We start from the raw sequence: 22,035 nt of genomic DNA, 5'->3' as shown, positions 1-22,035 counted from the left end.
CAGAGCGCGAGGACAGGTGGGCCCGGAGGAGGGGCTGGAGAGGCCCCAGCCGCCCCCAGACGGGACAGGACTCGCAGCAGCCAGTGGCAGGGGTCTCAGAGGACCGGCTTCCCCCAACATGGGGCCGCAGCCCCACAGGGACCGCTCGGAGCTTCCAGGAGCCCCCTCCCCGACCTCTGCTGACCCCAGCTTGGGTTCGGGAGGCCAAGGACTCTGAGACTTGCCCGCAGTGGGCTCTACGGAGACGTGACGCTGACTCAGGGTTTTGCCAAGTCCCTGCTCTGTGAGAGGCGAAAACGCACAGAGAGGCAGACCCAGCCCCGCAGGCTGGCCATCAGCACAGGTCACGAGAGCCCGTCACGCGGAGCCGTCCACACAAGCGCCTTAATCCCACGTGGAACCGCTCGCCGACCCACGAGACAAAAAATAAACGACCTGATGGCTGAAGTGCACTGTATGCGGCTTATTCCCCGGTTGGGGCCAAAGCATCTCTGACTGAGTGTCGGCTTCACCAACAGGAGTGCCTCTCCTGAGGGAAGGGCTGTCCAGGGCTTCGGGAGGGAAGACAGCGTCTCTGAAGTGCCCTTTAGCCTCTAAGAGATGAGGGTAAGAGGTGTCTCTGCTGAGCCCCGTGAGGTGAGACAGCGCTTCTTCCGTCCAACGTGGCATCTGGGAGCCCACTCTGAATGAAAACTGGTACTTTATCGTCTAGTATTTGTTGCCTGCCTACAGAGAAGGAACCCAGCTCTCAAGGGGAGGAGGCGCCTCCGCACTCTGGGAGCTTGTGGTCTGGGGGCCCTGCTCCTGGAAATCAAGTGTTCCCAGGCTGGTGTGAGCTGCCTTGTTTGGAGGGTGATGGGCTTCCTTGGCCCTCACCTTCCCAGACCTTCTTGCCTATGACACACAGTGGAAACCTCCACAAGATTTCACAGACGTCCTTGCCAAGCAAAAAAGGTGCCTGCTTCTTCTCCTTACCGTGCATGGGACCCTGGAGCAGCAGCAGCCACTCTGTGACTGCGAGAAGCGAGCTGACCACTCTACTAGAAGGACAGAGCCCAGTGAAAGCCAGCGCCAGTCCCTGACAGCTCTGCTGAGCAGCCGAGCCGCTTCCTGACGCCTCATCATGTGAGGGAACAAACTTCGATTCAAGCCACGCTGTCTGGTCCTCTGTAATTTGAGCCCAAAGTATCCTCCCCAAGGCAGAATTCTAGAGTTCCCCCAGCCCAGTCTGTTCTGTCTCCTGCAGTCCAGCTCAGCCTGTGACGCTCATCCTCCTAGAGGCCACGGGACCTGGCCGGCCCCGGCCAGCGTCCCAGCAGAGCAGCCCCTGGCATGCGGGAGGCCCCTGATAGAGTGAACCCCCAAACAGACGGAGGCAGCAGGGGAGCCCGTGGGAGCAGCCCTGCCCTCAGGCCCTGGGTCTGGACAGGAGGGAGATGTCTGGCCTCATCCTTGGTGTGGAGCCGGGAGCAGTGTGGCGTGGGGTCCGGCTGCTGCAAGGCGAGGACCTGGAGGAGTGCTGGCTGAGGGGCTCCCTGCCCAGGGCGCCCAGCCCACAGAGGGGGCTCTGCCTCCTGTGAGCCCCGAGATGGGCTGCCCCCTTCTCCTGGACCTGGAACCCGTGGCCCCTACACATCTGGGGCCTGGGCCCTACAAGACCCCCGAGGTGCCCCGGCCGGCAGTGCCCAGTCCACACCCTCAAGGCGTGGTGGCCCCGGGCCCCGGCTCTGCCCAGGGGTTCCCTCCCCGCGTCCCTCCCTCCGCGGAGGTCTCGGTGACGCGTTGCCCCTGCCACCCACACACACACAGACGTGCAGGCCTCAGGACAGCGTCTGTCCATTCCCTCACCCCTTCCACGCACGGGGCACAGGCCCTCTGCTCTCCTGCCCCTCGAGAGAGGACGGCCTCTCAGCCCAGACTCCCTGCCTGTAGGACGGGCCCAGGGCCGACTCACCGCAGGACACCATCCGCACCGCCCGAGCCCCAGGACGTGGCCAGGGCAGGCCTGATCTCGGGGAGGAAGACCCCTCAGCCTTGGGCTCTGGGCTGCCTTCCAAGCCTGTGCCAGCCCCCAAGCCCCTGGGCCTTTGCACGTGCAGCATCCAGGCTGTCCGCTCCTCCTTGGAGCCCCCTTTGCACACCCCTCCTCCATGAAACCCTCCCCTGCCCCGCACTGCTCTGAGGACCTAACACGCTCCAGACCCAGACCACGCCACAGCAAGCAGGACAGGGCAGGGCCACCGGGGGCAAAACAGCGTGTGCTCCCGACAGCGCAAAGAGCGCCTGCCGCGGCCACACCAACCCGACGGTGCCCGCCTCTCCTCCGACACGTGTGTGGGGCTCCGGGGCGCTCACCACCGCCTGGCCCTGGGGGAAATCAGCTTCTTCAAGTTACACCCTTGAGGACCCCGAGTCCCCGGCCCGGGCAGACGCAGCCGGGCTCCCAGCCACCACGGGACCCCGCGTCAGTGTTCTCTAGGGGAAGGAGCGTTGGCTCACTTAAATCTGGAGGCGTCTTGAGGGGTCTCGGGAGGGCCCAATGCCCGTCTAGGCCTCCCGGATGTTCTCCTGGTGAGAACGAGTTTGCCAACAGCTCGCACCTTCCTCGACTATTGGGCCCCAAGAGCATGGTCCCCAGCCGGTCCCACGTGCCCCCTGCAGCCCCGGGCCCCTGGCCTCAGGACGACACCAACAGAATCGAGTGCCGGGACCACATTTTCTGGGTCTGAAGGGCCCCTGGTGCTCCGTCAGCCCATGGAACGTCCCAGCCCTAAGAGCAGAGGCTCCCGGCCCACAGGGTCTCACGCAGGCTGCAGGGAGACGGGGTGGGGCCTAAGCCGGGGCCTCCAGGGTCCACTCCAGGGCCCGGGAGTGACTGGGCAGACCCTGCCACCTCAGGGGGAGCCCGGAGCCCCCGTCCCTTCCTCCGTGGCCCGCGGCTGCCCTCCTGCCATCAGAGAAACACCCGGAACCCGGAAGCTGCACGGAGCCGTGGTTCGGGGCCACGGGCCCTGCTGGGACCGGCGGGGCGGGAGGGCCTGTGGGTGGCCTCCACGCTCCCCCTGCAGCCCAGTGGGCTTCCCCTCGCCGCCCGCCTGCCCAGGGCAGCCCCGTCCCCACTCGACATGACAGCTCCTCATGGACACCCCCATGCCCTCTACCCTGTAGCAGGGGCTCCCAGGCCCACGCCCAGCTCCCAGATGACTGTGGCTCCCAGACAGGTGGGCTTGGAGTCCGCCAGGCAGGCCAGTGGAGGAGCGCCCTCAGCAAGCCTGCAGGACCACGGCTCAGAGCCAGAGGCTACACCAGGCACGGGGCGGGCATCCACAGAGGCCCACGCCAGGCACAGGGCAGGCATCCACAGAGCTACGGGACGGGCATAGGGTGGGCACAGGGAGGGCAGGCATCCGGAGAGGCCAATGCCGGGCACAGGGCAGGCACAGGGTGGACATCCACAGAGGCCCACGCCAGGCACAGGACAGGCATCCAGAGCTACGGGACGGCCACAGGGCAGGCATCCACACAACTACAGGACGGGCATAGGGTAGGCACAGGGTGGGCAGGCATCCACAGAGGCCCATGCCAGGCACAGGGCGGGCATCCACAGAGTCATGGCAGGGGGGGCTGGGCTTGCCTGGGGTTTCAGGGCCTGCCAAGCGTGAACTGGCCCTCCCTGAGCGGGCCCTGCCCTACCTCACGGAGGTGCCCAGGATGTGCAGGAGAGCAGGATGGACAGGGCAGAGGCTGCCGGTGGGGTCGAGACCAGACAATTGAGGGAGTGAGAGGTGCGTGCACCCGAGACACGTCAGTTCTCCCCTAAACACAGTGGTCAAGGGGGCTGGAGGGTGGGGCATGCATCGGGGGCCAGATGGGTGGGGACAGGACAGGTGGGCAGGACAGGTGGGGCAGGCTGGTGGGGTCAGACAGGTGGGCAGACAGGTGGGGCAGGACAGGTGGGGCAGGACAGGTTGGTAGGACAGGTGGGGCAGGCTGGTGGGGGCAGACAGGTGGGCAGACAGGTAGGGCAGGACAGGTTGGCAGGACAGGTGGGGCAGGCTGGTGGGGGCAGACAGGTGGGCAGACAGGTGGGCAGGACAGGGGGCAGAAGTGTGGAAGGCGTGCACCTGTCTGCAGCCCAGCAGGTCCCGGGCTGGTTCCTCCCAAGAGCCCCAGAGTGGACAAGGCTTGGCAGGCGCAGCCGCGTGTCCAGGGCGCTGGGGGCGCCCCATCTGTCTGCCTGTCTGTCCGACGCTAGACTCCTGAGTCCCGCCGCTGCTGGCCCTGCCAGACAGTTACCCGGAAACCTCTGCCCAACAAAGACCTTGACTGAGGCACGGCCAGGCAGACGGCCTGGCTTAATTAGGCTGCACGGGGTCTTGTCCGCAGCGCTGCGAGCAAGGCCCGCCTAGGGCTCCCTCCAGGCTGCGAGCCCTTCTCTGAGGGTGCGTGTGTGCACATGGTGTGCACAGGTCTCTGCTTTGGGCCCCGACTCAATTTCTCAATCTGTTTCTAATTATCCCTGTGTCTGCGGCCTCTCTGCCTATCTGTCTGCCTGTCCATCCACGCCTGTCTGTCTCCCTGTCTGTCTCTCCCTGTCTCTCTGTCTGTCCCTCTGTCTTCTCTCCCTGTCTGTCCCTCTGTCTGTCTCTCCCTGTCTGGCTGTCTGTCCCTCTGTCTGCCTGGCCTGCACTTGCACTTCCTGCCCTGGTTCCTCGGGTCTCCCAGGCTCAGTCTCAGCCACCCCATCTTCCGCTCTGAGCCTCTGACCCCCTCGCCCCATCCCTGCCTGCCCTCCAGCACCTGCCCTCGGGGCCTCATCCGTCTGCCCCCAGCCCTGCTTCCCGTGGCTCCGCCTCGGCCGGGGCACTTCCTTTGTCTTTCCTGCCTGTCTGCCTCTCACCCACACTCACCCTGAGAGAAGAGAACGCCGCCCGCCAGGGGAGGGAAGACACGGGAACAGAAGACAAGGTCTCTCCCGGAGCAGCCCTGGGGCGCAAATGGGCTGGGTGCGGGATAACGCCAGGCTGGGGCGCCCCCAGCTCCCCAGCCCCTCATCGGGGATGAGCCCGCCCTGTCACTGCGACAGGAGGAACTTTGGGCAGCCACGGAACAAAGACAATCCAGGCTGGCAATTACCCAGCTAATTTCAGCCATGTAGACAGCCAATCAAATATTTCGGTTTCCTTCCAAGCCCACCTCAGGGCCTGAATTAGCTGCCTAATTAATTATCTGTAGCAGCCAGGGGCTGGCTGGGGGGAGCCGGGAGCCGCCTGTGCCCGGATCACGTCCCGTGACGTAATCGTTATAATTAGACTCAACCTGCAGCCCATCCCTGACCGCAGAGCCTGGAAATGTGGCCCCGGGCCACACCCAGACAGCTTTCCTCTTAACTTGAGTCTGGAGGAGATGCGGCCCACCGTGGGGCCCCGGTCCTGGGCACGGGGGCCCTAGGGCCTCCATCCTGCCCCTAGCTCCTAGTGCCAAGCCCCATGGCACCCCGCCTCTGGTGAAAAGCGGCCTGTCACCCCTGCCGAGAGGTGGGCTTGCCCTGCAGCACATGACCCACACCCGGCTGTGAAAGGCATCGGGTCAGGGTGGGGCCCACGGAGGCCACGTGTGGCCCGAGGTGGGGCTGACGCACAGGAAGGCACCTCGGACCACAGAGTCGGGTGGCGCCTGTCACCAGGGCTCCCACGGCTGGCACTCACCGGGGGAGCCAGGTGCACAGGCCGGCCCCAGGGGCCAGGCTGCCCAGACCACTCTGTCAGGACACATCCGTGCCAGTGTGGACCGAAGTGCACGGCCCTGCCCCCCTCCTGGGCCAGGGGCTCAGCTCACTGTGCGGTGCCACCTGCCTCTCCTGGCTGTGGTGACAGCCTTGAGCCAAGGCACAGGGCTCCTTTCAAAACAGTCAGCGGGGGCTCCCTCCCCCAACACACACACGAGAGTGCACTGCGGCTGGGGGTGCACATGAGCTATTCAGGGCCTTTTCCCTTATCCTTGTGCCAAGCCGGCCCTGACCCCTGTGCCCAGCCAGCCCTGACTCCCTATGCCCAGCTGACCCTGACCCCCTGTGCCCAGCCGGCCCTGACTCCCTATGCCAAGCTGGCCCTGAACCCCTTTGCTCAGCCAGCCCTGACTCCCTATGCCCAGCTGACCCTGACCCCCTGTGCCCAGCCGGCCCTGACTCCCTATGCCCAGCTGACCCTGACCCCCTGTGCCCAGCCGGCCCTGACTCTCTATGCCCAGCTGACCCTGACCCCCTGTGCCCATCCAGCCCTGACTCCCTATGCCAAGCTGACCCTCACCCCCGTGCCCAGCCAGACCTGGCCCCTGTGCCCAGCCAGCCCTGACTCCCTATGCCAAGCCGGCCCTGACCCCCTGTGCCCAGCCGGCCCTGACTCTCTAAGCCTAGCTGACCCTGACCCCCTGTGCCCAGCCGGCCCTGATTCCCTATGCCAAGCTGACCCTGACCCCTGTGCCCAGCCAGCCCTGGCCCCCTGTGCACAGGCGACCCTGACCCCCTGTGCCCAGCTGGCCCTGGCCCCCTGTGCGTGCTCCTGGCCCTTCCCTGGTAACACCTCGAAGCCCTTGCTGGACGCCCTAGGTCCAGCTCTGTCCCTTACCCCTTCTCTGGCTGCTGTGGCCAGCCTGTGGCCTCCTGCACCCCTGCTCGCCAGAGGCAAAGTCCCCGTGGGGCCCCCAGATCTGACCAGTGAGACTTCCCCAGTGCCCCTTGGGTGGGCTCCACCCGACCACAGCACGTGGCATGCACCCTTCGCTGCCCCAAGCCAACCACGGTGACTCGGGGGTGCTGCCTTTGGTCCGGAGAAGCCTGCAGCTGGGCTTGCGGGCTGTGCGGTGGTCTGAGGGCGACCCTGTGTGACGACTGCAGGGGATGCTCGGGGTCCCCTCGCCCTACCTCCCAGGGCCTGTTTCATCACGAACTCCATGGCGATGGCTCTGCGTCCTCAGCAGCTCCTCGGAGGGTCAAAGCTCACATGCGAGTGTGGCCAGGAGTCCTCTGCCTGGGGGAGGACGTGGTCACAGGTCACCCGACGGGGCTGGGGAGGACGTGTTCCTCACCCCCAATCAACTTCCCCGAGATGCGGGTCTGAGGTCTGAGACAGCATCATTCACGGTCCCTGCACACCTGGGGGCCACACCTCAGCATGGGACAGGCACCTGGGAGGGTCTGGGAGGGTCCTTGCGACGTGGTCTCATCAAGCTCCTGGGGTCTGTGAAGGTGGTTTTTGGCTGCTACTGCAGGGAAGGGGAGGGTGCAACTCAAAGGAGGCGGCCTGGGTGAAGCGAGGGCAGCCCCAGGGGCGTTTGGAGGTGACTGGCTCAGAGACTACTTGCTGGAGCCCTGGCCCACAGGGGCAGAGATCTATCTAAGGACAGGAAAGGTTAGTGTGGGTGGCACCTGGGGGGAGCGCCTTGGGTCTGATGAAACTTGGGAGACCAGATTCCACCAGGGGAGAGGCCGGCAGTCAGTGCCACCGGCCCAGAGACTCGGGGGCGGGGTGCGGGGAATCCAGCCTTCAGGGAACAAATGAAACGGGGAGTGACCACTGCGCCCCTGCATGCACGGCTGGGCCTCTCCAGGTGCAGGTCAGCTGCAGGTCTAGTAGGGAGAGGCTTCTTGTAAAATCAGTAACTGAAGTGCCCCCCCACACCTCCTGTGAAGTCTCTCCTGGCAGAGAAACCCAGGTCCCTGGAGATCCACTGTTTAATGGCTTTAAATTGTTTTCTTCCCAGATGAAGGAGACCTGTGTTTGTGTGGGTTGGGGAAGGAATGCCCCTGCCTGCCCGCAAGGCACTGGCGCACAGGGGCACCTTTGCCGCAAAGCAGATCTTCTTCCAAACTTCTCCCCTGGCTCCCTGGGGAGGGGGTCTCAAGGCCACAGCGCGGCCAGGGCGCTGCTGGAGCTCCCCCAAGGTTCCCACTGCCGCACCCCTAGGCTTTGCGGGCGGGCTAGTTGCCCGGCTCTGCCAAGCGGCCCTCAGGCGGGAGCGCGCCAGGAGAGAGAAAGAAAGGGATAGAGGACGAAGCAGGGGAAGAGGGTACGCGAGAGGCAGGAGACTCGGAGAAGCGGCAAGAAAGAGGGAGGGCGCTGGCCGGGACCGCGGGCCGCTTCAGCACCGCTCTGGCGGACAGCGCCTAGCGGGGCCCGGGAGGGGGCATCGCGGGAGAGGAGAGGGCATCGGGGGCGAGTGCGCGCCCAGCGGGGCCGGGGAGGGGGCATCGGGGCCACGGAGGGGGCCGATTACCTTCCTGGGCCACGGCCGGGGCGCGCGCGGGCGGGCGGGCGGGAGGTCAGCGGCAGAGTGCGCTCGGGCCGGCCGGGTCCATGTGGCGCCCCGGGAACTGCGGCGACAGCTGAAGGGCACGGCGAGGAGGGCGCGTCACATGGAGGCGCTCCCCGCCCCCCGCCCGCGTCCTAGCGTGACGAGGAGGGCGGGGCCGCGGCGGCCGGGCGGGCGCCCGGGGGTGGGGGCGAGGAGCGGAGCCGCGCCCCCCAGACCCTGCCCCTGGGCCGGTCCGGGGTGGGGGGCTTCCCAGGGAGCGAGCTCTCAGCCCGGCGCACCACCCCGGCCCTCCCCTTAGGGCAGAGCCGCAGACACTGCCCCCAGCCGCCCCCATCCGATCCCGTCTGCGTGGGCCCGGGCGGGGGCCGCCCCCCACCCAGCGCGAGCCAGCGACCCGCGCGCTCATCCGCTTCCGCCGGTGCGGAGCGCCTGGCGCGCGGGCGGGTCGGTCCGCAGCCGGGTGGGCAAGGCCTTTTCTCGTCCGGGCTCGCGGCTCGCGGCGGGGGGTCGGGGGAGGTTGGGGGTCGCGGCCCCGCCCGGCGTCCCACTCTCCACGGGGGCACGGAAAGCGCTTCTCAGCGCGGCGGGTGACCGCGGTCCCTACCGGGCCGAGTGCCCCTGAGCGCTGTTCCGGTCTCGACCCCCGCCCCTGGGCGGGAGAAGGGAGCCCCCAGACCCCAGAAAACCCGTCCAACCGTTGGCGGAGGGCAGCCCGCAGACCGACTCGGACCTATTTGTCTGCGTAACAGGGTCGCAAAGAAAGCCACGCCGTTTCCCTTTGGCGGGACAGAGGCGGAGCGACCCCCGCGCCCTCGGCCGGCGGCCACACCGGACAGGGACGAGCGAAGGTCACTGCGGAACGGCCGCTCGGCTCCCGCCTGCGCCGCCGCGCCCCCGCTCCGGGCCTCCGGGATCGCTTCTGCAGCGGAAGCCAGGCTGCGGGGAGAGCGGGGTCGCTGCAAGGTCGGCGCCTGGCCGCTTGGGGTCAGGTGGTGGCCCGCGGCTCTGCAGGGACCCGTCTCCGCTGGTCGCTGGCAGACACCCCTGATGACTGCTGCATTAACATTCACCCCGCCCCCCGCCAGCTGAGTCATCAGGCCTCGCTTGGCCTGGGTGATCCTGGAGACCCCCACCCCACCACGCCCTCCTCTCGCTGCCCCTGGGACAGACGGCCTGAACTCGGGAGGCCCTGCCTGTTTTCCTCCATCTGCTTGGTGCCTGGGCTCTCAACGTCCACCGGTTGCTGGCCACCTCCAGGTCTGAGTGTGGGCATCAGTGGCAGGACAGGGGCCCCCAGCAGGCAGGGGTGAGGATGGGGACAGGGTGGAGAAGGCCAGCACTGCTTTCTGGGAGCGGGCAGGGGCACCCCCACTCTGCAGCTACGCTGCCCAGCGAGCACCCTGGTGGCCCTGGGGGAGGCCCACGCCCCAGGACACACAAAGCTGCAGCCTCCTTGGACGCCAGGGCTGTAGGAGCCGGCCCAGAACTGTCCACGCTTCCTGCTGGTATCTCCTGTCACCCGGATCTGGGCAAGGTGGGGCCAGTGGGGCTGCTCAGAAGGGCGAGCCTGGGGACACACAGGGCTCGCACTGGACCTGCAGGGAGCCCCTCGTGCTTGCCCACCCTGGCCGACCACCGGAACGAGATGGCCTCGTCCGTTTCACCTCGGGCCCCGCCCTTCACGCCTTCGGCAGGTCTGGGACAGGTGCTCTGGGGAGGGGGTGGTCACCGGTTTCCAGGTGTCGAGGGTCTTGTGAGCCCAGCCTTAGCCCTCAGGGTCTGTGCAGCCTGGCCCCTGGTGTCCTCAGGCCCTGGGTGTGGACACGGGAGGGAGACGTGTGTGTCCAGCATGGAGAAGCCCCTTTCCCTGCTGGAGCCTCTGCCCTCCGGCCCTGCCGCCGGGGACCCGGGGATGACCCACAGCTGAGTCCACAGCAGCACCGTGACTGCCGACCCCAGAGCTTATAAGCCACGGAGACACCCGGTTGACCTAGGGGCAGCCAGGCTGGTGTGGGCCTGCTGAGCACCAGGAGAGAGAGTATCGGGACCCATGCCCAGCCCACAGACCGTGACCCCACTGACCCCGTGACCCAGGCCCGGCCTATGTCGGGGACCGAGGACACAGGCCTTCTGCTGACCTCGCCGCCTGACCCTCCATCCCTCAGCCTCTTTCTCTGCCCCCCTTTGGGGGTCACCATTCAGAGGTCACATGAGAGGTCATCACCTGCCTCTGTGTTGTTCCCCCTTAGACCCACCGCACACTCACAGCTGCCTACTTGGTGCTCACATCTGTCTGGGCCCTGGGCTGGGTGAGGGGGACTCAGACCCTTCCATGGGGAATAGACAAGGTTGGTGACAGCCCCAGCTCAAGGCGCCTGGCGCCCGAGGAGGCCTGGAGGGCGGGGGTCAGCTCCGGGCAGGCAGGGGGCAATGCCTCATGACCAGGAGGTGACGCAGCTCGTGGCTTCTGCCTGGCCTTGGGGCCACACCCCAGGTGGGCACTCGTGGCCCCATGAGTGCCCGGAAGAGGACCTGGGCGCCGGTGGCCGGTCCCCTAGCCTGCAGCCGGCCCGAGAGTCCGGAGCAGAGTGGGAACGTCCACGACAGCGAGAAGGGCTGAGCCCGGGAGCTGGTGCACGTCAGGGGCTGACAGCCACAGTCAGAGCGGGGAGGTGGGCGAAGGGTAGGCCAGGCCGGGCGCAGGGAGCAGGGAGGGGCGAGGCTTCCCCGAAGGCGTCAGCTTTGGGGCCTGCCAGCAGGACGGGGCAAAGCCCTGAGCTCAGGCCTACGTGGGCTCCTGAAACCCCGAAGACTCGGAACCCCTGACCCACAGTAAGGCTACGCTGAAGGCCAAGACCACCGGTGCTGGTTTGAGACGCCCCCTGCAGCCCCCACCGGTCCATTCCAGATGGCAGGGACAAAGGTGGCCCCCTGGCTCCAGCGCCCCCAGCCCACCTCCTGGAAGCCCTTTTCCGGCTCCTGTCACACCCCTGGGGAGGCCTGGCCCCTGCTGGTCCCCTCTGTTCCAGGAGGGGCCAGGATCACTTGAAGTCCTTCTTCGGTCCTGGCAAGGGGTCTGGCCAGGGGGCTGCAGGCCCCGCGGGAAGGACACACTGGCTCACCGGAAACTTCAAATGCAAACTGAATAATTCAACACGATGAATAATTCAGTCTCCGGCACCGGCACCAGCCGTGTGGCCATTTTCCTGCTGGATTTCATCGTTACTTTGAAAGGTAATACCACGTGAAAAGCAAAAGCCAACCGGACGGGATCATCACGGGCGCCGCTTGGAGCTGGGCCAGAGTGCCTCGCTCGGCATGGCTGACCCCGAGTGCTCCCACCCCAAGGTCCCGTCTGGCCACGTGGGCTCCGGGGGAAGCTGGAGGTGCTGGCCCGGCCCGGGGCGGCTCGCTCTCTCCTCGGTCCCCGCTCCCACCTGGTGCGCTGGGACAGGTGGTGCCCCCGTCCAGTCGGTGCTGAGATGTACCTTTCCCCACCTGCAGGGGCTGCTCCTCACGCTCCAGGGACCTTCAGGGCCTTCAGTCACCCCAGGAACACCGAGGGCCCGCCTCCCTGAGGGGCTGGCCCAGGATCTGGGCTCAGAGCACAGCTGCACTCTGCCCCGCCGCCCCAGACCCTGCGGGGTGCTCCCCCCCCAACTCAATGCACCCGGGGACACGCTGTCCTGCAGACGCCCCCAGCCCGCTCCCTGCCCCCAGCCCACAGTCACCTCCTGCCGGCCGTCCACTCCCTGGCCTCCTGCCCACACATGCCCACCGGGGGGCCAGCCCTCTCCTCTTCCTGGTCTCTTCACAGCCCTCAGCACAGGGGTCTGTCTGTGGGGCTGTCTGGAGGGTGGGGAGTGTTAGAAAGAGGGGCCGTGACTTCCTGAGATGCCCAGAGCAGGGCCTGGGGCCACGAGCGCCATGCCCCCCTTCTCCTCCAGCTGCTGCCTGGAGCCCCCCAGTCCCCCGCGCTCCCAAGTAAACATGGAGTTCACACGGCCTGAAAGCAGATCCTACTTCTCCCCAGTTCTGCTGCGGGAGGCAACCAAGGGGGTGCGGGCCGCACGGCAGCACCAGGCGGCCCTGGGCGAGCACAGAGGGTCACGAGCGGGGCGCGGGGGCGGCGGGCGGCCGTGCGTCCCCAGGCCTCTGCGCGGCAGGAGCCCCCGTCGCCCCACCCTGGGGTCAGCTCGCCCGAGCCTCCCATCGGGGTCTCTGAGGCCAAAAAAAAGTGACGTCCGGCTGAGGGGCCCACGCCCTGCTCAGTCCAGTGGTCACTCCCTTGCTGCGTGACCCTCACAGGGTGAGCTCCTCGAGAGGCCCCAGGGGTCCCTGCTCTGTGAGTGACCCCATCTATCACTCTGCCGTCCCCCACCCCAGAGGCCTCCTCTGCCCTTCCCGGGCTGCGCCACCAGAGGCAGATTCGGGGCTCCCTGCACCCCTCGAGGGCCCGAGCGGCCTGCACTCCATGTAGGCCAGGCCTGGGCTCCTTAGCTGGTGACCTGTGTCCAGCAAGGACCGATTCGGCCGACAACAGAGTGGGCCTCCTGGGGTGGGCTTCAGGCTCAAGAAATCCTTCCCAGAAAGGACGCCACCACAGGGCTCATCCTCCCCCCGGCCCCTCCCGGCCCCTCACTCAGACCTGAGCAAGGCTCGGCCTGTGCGGGTCCCGATGGTGGGCCTGTGCGCCAGGAGGGCCCCAGGGACCCTGTCTGCTCACTCGGGGATCTTCCTTTGGTCCTGGGTCGGGCCCCTCCTCCTGTGCTCACGTCCAGGGGGCCTGGCAGCACCAGTCAAGCAGCTCGGGCTTGCAGGGAGGGGTGGGCAGCTGAATTCAGGCCCTGTTCCTGTAGGTCCAGGGTAGGGCTGGCCAGAGGCCTGCCTCAGGACGAGGCTGCAGCAGCCAGGCCCTTGCAGTGCAGTCCAGGGGACCATCTAGCTGAACAGGGCAGAGACCAGTGACTGCGTGGCGGCGGCCAGAGCACTGACACGCCGGCGTCGGTCGGAGGCACCCTGCTCACCCGTCAGCACCCTGGAGGGAAGGGGGGCCTGGGGGCCAGGCCCGCCCCTGGGTCATGTGCCCCTCCTTCAGGACCTTCAGCGGGGCCGACGAGGGGACGCAGGACGGCGAGCCCTCATCCCTCCAGAGCTCAAGCCACTGTGGGCCCGTCACCACGTGCCCCACTGCTGCCCCAGGAGCTGTCCTGGCGCGGGCGACTGAGAAAGGCAGGTGAGGCCGTGTGACGGGTCAAGCGCCACGCAGAGTCAGAGGAGTGGAGCTGGAGAGACCTGGGGCCGTTGCTTTCGGGGCCAGAGAGACCTGGGCCACTAGCTTCGGCTGAGCGACCCCGCGCCCCACCCCCACCCCCAGATGCGTCACAGGGGAGGGTGGCCTCCCAGGCAGCACACTGCAGACAGGCAGAGGGCCTGAGGGTGGCGGGGGTGGCGCGGGGGCTCCATCCTGCCTCCCAGGGCCAGGCTGCGGCCTCTGGGGGCAGAGGGGGCAGGGGGAGGGGGAACACCCAGACGTGTGATCTCCAGGCCTGCGCTGCAGTGCAGACGGCGGGGCCGGCCCAGCCCAGATGGGTGCGACCTCCATCCACCTCCAAGGCGGGAGCCCTTGAGGCCCTGGGACACCCCCCTCCCCAGACTCCATCCCTGGCTGTTCAGGCTCAGTCGTGTCGGACTCTTTGCAACCCCACGGACTACAGCTCGCCAGGCTTCCCTGTCTTTCACTATTTCCCAGAGTGGTGCTCAAATTCATGTCCATTGAGTCGATACCATCCAACTACCTCATTGTCTGCTGTTCTCTTCCCCTCCTGCCCTCAATCTTTTCCAGCATGAGGGTCTTTTCCAATGAGTCAGCTCTTCACATCAGGTGGCCAAAATATTGGAACTTCAGCATCAGTCCTTCCAATGATTATTCAGGGTTGATTTTCTTTAGGGTTGATTGGTTTGATCCCCTTGCAGTTCAAGGGACTCTCAAGAGTTTTCTCAAACACCACAGTTCAAAGGCATCAATTCTTCAGCGGAGGTACTTTCAGGATTCACGTGGGAATTACAGCATCACATGCAGAAAAGGAAAAAATGACAGAAACAGAAGGCATCCCAAACCAGAGAGAGAGACTCCCCCCCGCCCCCAGGAGAAGCCCAGGAAGGGACTGAGTCAAGTTAACCCCTCCTTCCTGGCCTGGGTGCCTGTGGACCAGTCCCAGCCCAGGGCCAGGTGTGCAGAATGAAGAGCAGCACCCCACCAGTGCCCGTGGCTGCCCCGTGTCCCGCCCTGCATCGAGGCTCTGCCCCCACACCTACGTACCCTCCCCCATCTGCCTCCTGGAGAGCCCCAGCCCAAGTCCCCCCAAATCTACCTGCGCCCCCACACTTCCTCCCGAGCCTGGCTGGCGTGGGCCTGCCCCTCCGTTAGCTGTGACAGTCCGTGGGATCCTCCAAGCCAGAATACCCGAGTGGGGAGCCCTCCCTTCTCCAGGGGGTCTTCCCAACCCAGGGATCCAACCCAGGTCTCCTGCATTGCAGGCGGATTCTTTACCGCTGAGCCACCAGGGAAGCCCAGTGCCCCAGGAGCCCCTTGTCCCTGAAGGACAAGGCTCTGACCCCAAGTGGGTCTGGGGGCTCCTGGTCCTGAAACATTGCTCTCAGGGAGGAGGGTGTGTGCCAGGAGCACGAGGGCAGGGGAGTGAAGGTGGGGGTGGGGTGGGGGTGGAGTGGGGGTGTGTGGGGGGTGTTTGTCTGTGTGGTGTGTGTGTATGTGGTATGTGTGATGTGTGTCTGTGTGTGGTGTGTGTCTGTGTGTGGTGTGTGTCTGTGTATAATGTGTGTGTGCTGTGCGTGTGTGGTGTGTGTGTGTGGTATGTGTGTGGTGTGTGTGTGTATGGTGTGTGTTTGGGTATGGTGTGTGTCTATGGTGTGTGTGTGGTGTTTGTATGGTATGTGTGGTGTGTGTGTGTGTATGGTGTGTGTCTGTGGTGTGTGTGGTGTGTGTGTGTGTATGGTGTGTGCGTGTGCGGTGTGTGCGTGGTGTGTGTGTGTGGTGTGTTTTGTGTGTCTATGGTGTGTGTGTGTGTGGTGTGTGTGTCTGTGTATGGTGTGTCTGTGGTGTGTCTATGGGGTGTGTGCGTTGTGTGTGTGGTGTTTGTGTGGTGTGTGGTTGTGTGTGGCGTGTGTTTCTGTGGTGTGTGTGTGGTGTGTGTATGGTGTGTGTGGTGTGTGTGTGTGGTGTGTGAGTGGTGTCTGCATGGTGTGTGTCTGTGTGTGGTGTGTGTCTGTGGTATGTGTGGTGTGTGGGTGGTGTGTGTTGGGTATGTGTGGGGTGTGTGGTGTGTGTGTGTCGTGTGTGTCTGTGTATGGTGTGTCTGTGGTGTGTGTATGGTGTGTGTGTAGTGTTTGTGTGGTGTGTGGTTGTGTGTGGCATGTGTTTCTGTGGTGTGTGTGTGTGTGTTGTGTGTATGGTGTGTCTGGTGTGTGTGTTGTGTGTGTGGTGTGTGTGGTGTGTGTGTGTGGTGTTTGTGTGATGTGTGGGTGGTGTCTGCATGGTGTGTGTCTGTGTGGTGTGTGTGTGTGTGTGTGGTATTTGTGTGGTGTGTGTGTAGTGTGTGTGTGGTGTGTGGTGTGTGTGTCGTGTGTGTCTGTGTATGGTGTGTCTATGGTGTGTGTATGGTGTGTGTGTAGTGTTTGTGTGGTGTGTGGTTGTGTGTGGCATGTGTTTCTGTGGTGTGTGTGTGTGTGTGTGTATGGTGTGTCTGGTGTGTGTGGTGTGTGTGTGTGGTGTGTGTGTGATGTGTGGGTGGTGTCTGCATGGTGTGTGTCTATGTGTGGTGTGTGTGGTATGTGTGGTGTGTGTCTGTATGGGGGGTGTGTGTGTGTGTGTGTGTGTGTGGTATTTGTGTGGTGTGTGTGTAGTGTGTGTGTGGTGTGTGTGTGTGTCATGTGTGTCTGTGTATGGTGTGCGTGTGGTGTGTGGTGTGTGTATGTCCTGTATGTGTGTTGCCGCGCCCTCTGGGCAGCGAGCCCCCCTCCCACGGCTGGGCACTGGGGAGGGGCTGTCCCGGCACCGCAGCCCCAGCTGTGTCATCACTGGGGCACAGGACAGGCGCGGTGGCTCCTGGCAGGGCCCAGCGCACCCAAGGGCGCCAGGGGACGGGGGCCCAGTGGCTGCAGAGCAAGGGGGCCCAAGCCGGCTTCATGCTGGACAGGTCTCCCTTGGTCAGAATTCCCACCTCCGAACTCCACCTGGGCAGAGGTGCTTCTCCCGGGCCGGTTCACAGACCTGGGGACAGTCACCCCGCACGTGCTGGGACAGGGCAATTCCCAAGGTCTGTGAGGGACCCGTGCCCACCAGGCAGTCTGGGGCTTGGTCCAATGGGCAGTGGGCTCAGCCCCAGCTGGGCGGGAAGGGAACAGCCAAGAGCAGGGGCCCACTTCTCCCAGGGCCCTGCAGGGCCTGAGGGGGTCTAACCCTGGGCCCCCCAAGGCAGAGCCCGGACTCGGGCCGGGGGCAGCAGTTCCTCTCTGAGGCCTCAGGAGTGACCAGGGCAGGCAAGGAAGCCAGCGGGGGTGGGCAGCTGAGCTGGCCTGACCCGTCTTCCTGGGCTGCTCACGGGCGCTGGTGGAGGCTCACAAGGAAACGAGTCCTTTCCACAATCGGGCGTTTGCGGAATCCAACAAGGGCGGGATTCCAGCCCGCCTTCTGTGCTGGAGGCAAGCAGGTGGGCCTCCCGCGGCACCCGAGGGTCCCCAGCCCACAAGCCCCGGGGGCACGTGGCCTCCCCAAGGCCAGGAGAGCCACGCGGCAGGAACGTGACGAGGGTCCGCCATCAGGGGGCTTCCTGCGGAGGAGTCACACGCCCACCTTCTCCAGACTCAGGGCTCAATGCCTGCCGGGACTCGGGGAGCGTAAGAGGCCACCGGGGATGGGCTGGGAGGGACGGACCGCACGGGACGAGGGCCGTGTCCCTTGCGACACTCGTCACCCAGATGCTCGGGCACATGCTGGGTGGGGCCTCTACAGGGGGGCAGTGGCCAGACTAGGGGGTCCTGGGGCCACAGAGGCACGGGAGGCCCATCTCCAGACCTGATCTCTGCAAAGGTGCACCTCCCACAGCCTCTGCGAGCGGGGGTACAGCTGGCAGTGCTGGCTTAGGGCCAGGGTCACTCCCCGAGCCCCCGGGGGCCCGCTGCAGGGGCCACGCCTGGTCTCTGGAGAATGGAGACAGTGGGGCTGTCACCCACCCTGGGGCTAAGTCAGAGCCGGGGGCGTGAAGGAGCGCCCACCAGACCCAGGGGAGGGCGGGCCCTCCAGGGCCTGAGCTGGTGCCCGGAGCGCGCGTGTGCACCCTCGGGCCTACTGGGGTCGTTCACTGTTCTTCAGGAGGCCTCAGCCCGTGAAGGGCCACCACCCAGGTGGTGAGGCGCCCACCTCAGAGAGGGGACAGAGCAGCGGCCGGGCCTTCGGCCTCCTCCGCTGCCCTTTGCTCAGACCCACGGCCCAGGATGGGGGTGGGGGAGCCCAGGGGCAGAGGCTGGAAGGCCCGGGGCCTCAAGAGGGGAAGCGAGAGCCCCCTCCTCCTCTGGGCCTCCGGGAGCCACAGGCTCGCCCTCTGCTGGACCAGGAAGGTCTCGGAGGCTTCGGGTCAGAGTCCAACTGCCCAGACTCCCAGGTGAAGCCTTGATCTGAGGACGTGCCCAGAGTGCAGCGTGGGGTGGGTCCTGAGGCCGGTGGCACCCTCCTCCATCTCCCTGGCATCACAGCTGCCTCAGTGACTCATGCGTCGGGTACGGTGCCGGCAGAGTGTGCAGAGCCAGGCCACAGGTGCCAAGCGGCCAGGAAGGGACGAGCCCAGGGGCACGGACACTCACAGGAGGCTGGACTGTCAGCTCCAGCCAAACCCACCGGGTGCACAGCCACTGCCGGCCGTCCTGACCTGTGACCCCAGGCCCACACCGCCCGGCCTTCCTGCCGCCACTGACCGCCCAGCCCGGGGCCTGGAGGGGGCCTGGCTCGGTGCAGATGAGGAGCCTGGAGCCATGGGGCAGGGTCCCTGCGCTGCCCCTCCGTGGACAGCAGCAGACGGGTGGGGAGGTGGAGAGGCAGCCAGAGACGAGGGTCATCAGAAAATAGTTTAATTCTGTACAGTGGTCACCAGGCTGATTACAGGGGAGACATGAACGCTCACAGACAGACTCTGCAGGTTAGCAGCGCAGCGCCGCCCACCTCGTGGACGCGCCACTGGACAGAACAGATCACAGCGTGACACGCGTGGGAGCACGGAGTGCCACGTTTCCTTTGGGGCCAAGACAGAAAAGGAGAGACCTGGGAGGCTTTGGAATGCTTTCTCTTCTCCTGCCGGGAGCGCCATCGGCTCCGACCCGCTGAGCACATGGGCACGACGCGACGACCGGGTGCAGCCACGCCTGCCCACGCCGCCGGAGCCCTGGCCACCCTCGAGGGCCGCTCACAGCACCGGCTCCAGAGCCAGACACGCAGCCGTGCCTGCAGGTCAGAAGAGTGGCCGGGAGCCCTGGCTCTCAAACTCAGCCCACGCATCGTTGAGCTCCATGAAGATCATCCGGGCATACTGCTCGTAGGGCTGCCCCCGGGCCTGTGGGGCGGACGGCACTGTGAGGGCGGCCTTTCCCCACACCCACCCACCCCAACCTGGCACCCACGCCAACCGTATCCGGCAGCCCCCGCACCCGCGCCCACCTTGTCGGGGTGGACCACCAGCACGGCACGGCGGTAGTGCTTCTTCACTTGTGCGGGCGTCACCAGGTCGGCCATGCCCACCGGCGTCCAGCGGCTCTCGCCGTCCCACAGCGCCGTGTGCAGCGTGGACAGCAGGGCGCGGATGTTCCTCTCCTTGCCCTCCGTCCACTCCAGAAGCTGCGGGAGACAAGGTGCCACTGAGGGGCGCTGGGCCCTGGCCTGCACAAGCCCCGCAGCTGGGGCGAGCCCCACAGAGCCGGGCTTTGACCAAGAGACGTATGGCCCTGTTTCTGCACTGACCCCCCCGGCACGGCCAACATGTCCCCAGGTCTGGACGAACGGGACGTGGACAAGAATGGCATGCGGAACCAGGGACCCCATCCTCGGCAGGACGTCCACAGGTGACCTGTGGTTGCAGCCTCCGCCTGTCCCCAGCCTGGGGCCCCAGTGCCCGGTGGGAACGAGGCTGGACTCCAGGGGGCCCCTGAGAGGACCCCGCAACCCCATCCCCCACCTGTCCGCCCGCGGCCGGGGCATAAGCACACAGATGTCCATCACCCTGGGGCCTCTGCGGGTCAGACCCTGACCAGCGTCACACCTGGCTGGTCTCAGAGGAGAGAGAAGCTTAACGAGCACGAAGCCTCTCGTCCCAGCCACGTGGGGATGGCTGATTTTTCACCCCAAAGCTTTGAGAAGAGCAGTGAATGTGGACAGAAGCCCCCTCCCCTCAGAGTGCCGCACACAGGCCCTCACGTCTGAGCCGGCGGCCAGCTGCCTGCATCCCTCCCCTGGTACCTTCAGCTTCAGCGGATCCGAGTCCCGGGCCTGGTCCTGCCTCCTCATCTCAGCGATGGTCCGCGGCCCCTTCCTGTCAGCCCGCGAGGAGAAGCCCTGGTTGGAGAGCAGGTCTTCAAAGTCGTTCTCTGACACCCTCGGCTTTGGACCTGCAGGCGAGCAGAGGGTCAGGGGTGCCCAGGCAGCCCACCCGCCCCTCCGTGCTGGGCAGGGGCTCAAGGGCCTCTCGGATGGAGGCGCAGAAAGGAGACGGGCAGTGGCCAACGGAGCTGCCCGAGCTGCAGGCTCGCCAGGGCGGGCGGCGTGGTGGCAGGTGTCGGGACCCCCCGAGGCGAGCGCTGCAGTCAGGTCTCACCCGGCCACCGCTGCCTGGCCAGCGAGGCAGAGAAGGCTCCTGGACAGTGTGGCCTGGCCGCCTGAAGTGCCTGCCAGGGGCAGAGGTCACCCAGACACAGGTCTGGAACCGTGAACTTCTGTCCCAAGGGGCTCCCACCAGTGGAGTCTCTCTAAACGCCCTTCCCGAGGACTGAACTGAGCCGGACAAGACGAGACGTGACTCTGCTGTACCCACTTCACGGGGCCGGAGGGGGATACTCACCAAAGCTGGGGGCGCGGACCCCCCGCTCCTCCCGGCTACCGATCACACTGAAGCTGGAGGTGTAGTTAGGCCTTGGCGGTACACTGGCTTTGGGGGGCGGCTTGGCCTGGGGGGGCCACGGGGTGCCCTGGGCTGGGGGCCGACTCGTCTGCCAGGAGCTGCTGGCCTTGGGAGGGGGCGCTGCTTTGGGACCAAAGCCCCCAGGAGCAGCTGCGGCAGGCGAGCCTGGGGAGACAGTTCCCGTGGGAGCATCAGCGACGGCCCACACGGACTGCCCGCAGGCGCTCAGCCCTTGGGGACCGTGCCCCAGGTCGGCGGCTGCGACAGGCCGTGTCGAGCTGGCGCCTGGCGGGCTCCCCTCCCCATGCGTTCACACGCAGGACACAGTCCAGGAAGCTCAAAACCAGTGCCCAGAGCCCTCAGCCCCCGACCGGCACACGTGGGCAGGTCGCGTGTCACGTGTATGGTCCTTGGCCACTTCACGTGTGTACAAATTCACGCACGCAGCAGGGTCAAGACGTCCCTGTTTTCTGACCTGTGACCATCATCTCAAGGACATTCTGGAAGTGGAATCACAGGACAGGTGGCCTTTGAGATGGGTCTTCTCACTCAGGACACGCCCAGCTGCCCCTTGTTGCCGGCAGCCTGGCGGGTGGACGCACCGTGGAGGACTCTGGCAGGTTCCATCAGGCCACTGCCAGTGGCAGCCCTGTGCACTGGGGCCGGACCCCCGCGCAGCCCGCACGTGCCTCCAGGGTGAACAGCAGCAGGGGTCGGGTCCACGGGGAGCCACGCCCGCCAGCTCTGCGCCCGGCGCTGTCCCCGGCACTGGGCAGGGCTGCCGTCCTCTCCGACGCTCACTCATCCCCAAGGCGGGCGGGTCCGGCTCCGTTTTCCCTGTTGCTGCCCCCACGTGAGCGGGAGCCGGCACGCGCGGCTCAGAGCTGCTTTCCCCACTGTAGCGTCCATCTTGCTGACAGCCGTCAGCACAGCAAAACCTTCTGACTAAGTCCGATTCACCCATTTTTCTCTGATGGATCACGGTCTGGGTGACACACCTTTCTGTTCCTCTTCTCAAGGCTTTAGAAAATCTGCAGCCGCTTCTGAGCAGTGGTCACTCACTTGCTGTTTCAGGCGTGAAGTTCAGGGCGAGGCCACTTTCCTTGCCCAGCGCCTCTACAAATGGCTTTGCACCGCTGTCTTGCAGGTCCTCCATCCTGCCCCAGGACCCGTGTGTCTGTCCTGCCCACACCACGCAGGGCTAATTCCAGTAGCTAGAGTCTGCCAGGGCTCGGTGGGCTGAACGGACCCCTTCCCCCAACTCTCCAATAAATTCTACAGTGAGTCTGTCTGAATTCCGGTGGGGACTAAGCTGACCCCTTGACCACTGCTGGAGAGCCTTCCCCTCGCTGGTCTCTGGGCGGCGAGCTAGTCTCCAAGGCCTTCCCCGACCTCTTTCCTCATCTGTTTCGTAGCTTCACAAGTCCTGTGCCTGCTTGGTAAGAGCCGCGAGTTTCCTTCTTCCTTCTTTTGTGGCGACTGTAGACAGTGCTGCTCTGAACTGGGGGCTCCCTGCAGGTGCTGCCAGCAAACAGGAGCAGCC

At 65.7% G+C, this 22,035-nt stretch overlaps 2 protein-coding genes across 7 annotated transcripts in view; both read right to left on the bottom strand.

Annotated features, from left to right (window-relative positions):
- The window catches only part of CPLX1 (complexin 1), a 41,368-nt gene extending 32,966 nt beyond the window's left edge, over nucleotides 1-8,402 (bottom strand). The window contains exons 1-2 of one of the 2 annotated variants that reach the window (XM_027545281.1): nucleotides 8,275-8,402; nucleotides 6,923-7,028 (exon numbers count right to left, since the gene is read on the bottom strand). In XM_027545281.1, the coding sequence (XP_027401082.1) occupies nucleotides 6,923-6,953 (31 nt within the window). In that variant the 5' untranslated portion in view covers nucleotides 6,954-7,028; nucleotides 8,275-8,402. Of the gene's footprint in view, nucleotides 1-4,910; nucleotides 5,110-6,922; nucleotides 7,029-8,274 lie in introns of those variants that run through there. The other variant, XM_027545280.1, reaches the window with a different exon arrangement.
- A 10,038-nt stretch (nucleotides 8,403-18,440) lies between these two features.
- Nucleotides 18,441-22,035, bottom strand: part of GAK (cyclin G associated kinase) — a 47,881-nt gene continuing 44,286 nt past the window's right edge. For all 5 annotated transcript variants that reach the window (XM_027545273.1, XM_027545276.1, XM_027545275.1 and 2 more), the window contains 4 exons: nucleotides 20,433-20,657; nucleotides 19,835-19,983; nucleotides 19,040-19,216; nucleotides 18,441-18,935 (listed from right to left, as the gene is read on the bottom strand). In XM_027545273.1, the coding sequence (XP_027401074.1) occupies nucleotides 18,834-18,935; nucleotides 19,040-19,216; nucleotides 19,835-19,983; nucleotides 20,433-20,657 (653 nt within the window). In that variant the 3' untranslated portion in view covers nucleotides 18,441-18,833. The remainder of the gene's footprint in view (nucleotides 18,936-19,039; nucleotides 19,217-19,834; nucleotides 19,984-20,432; nucleotides 20,658-22,035) is intronic.

This window comes from Bos indicus x Bos taurus, chromosome 6 (genome assembly GCF_003369695.1).
Source record: "Bos indicus x Bos taurus breed Angus x Brahman F1 hybrid chromosome 6, Bos_hybrid_MaternalHap_v2.0, whole genome shotgun sequence".
Classification (NCBI taxonomy): domain Eukaryota; kingdom Metazoa; phylum Chordata; class Mammalia; order Artiodactyla; family Bovidae; genus Bos; species Bos indicus x Bos taurus.
The sequence above is the reverse complement of the archived record's forward strand: the minus strand, read 5'-3'. Positions and strand labels throughout refer to the sequence as shown.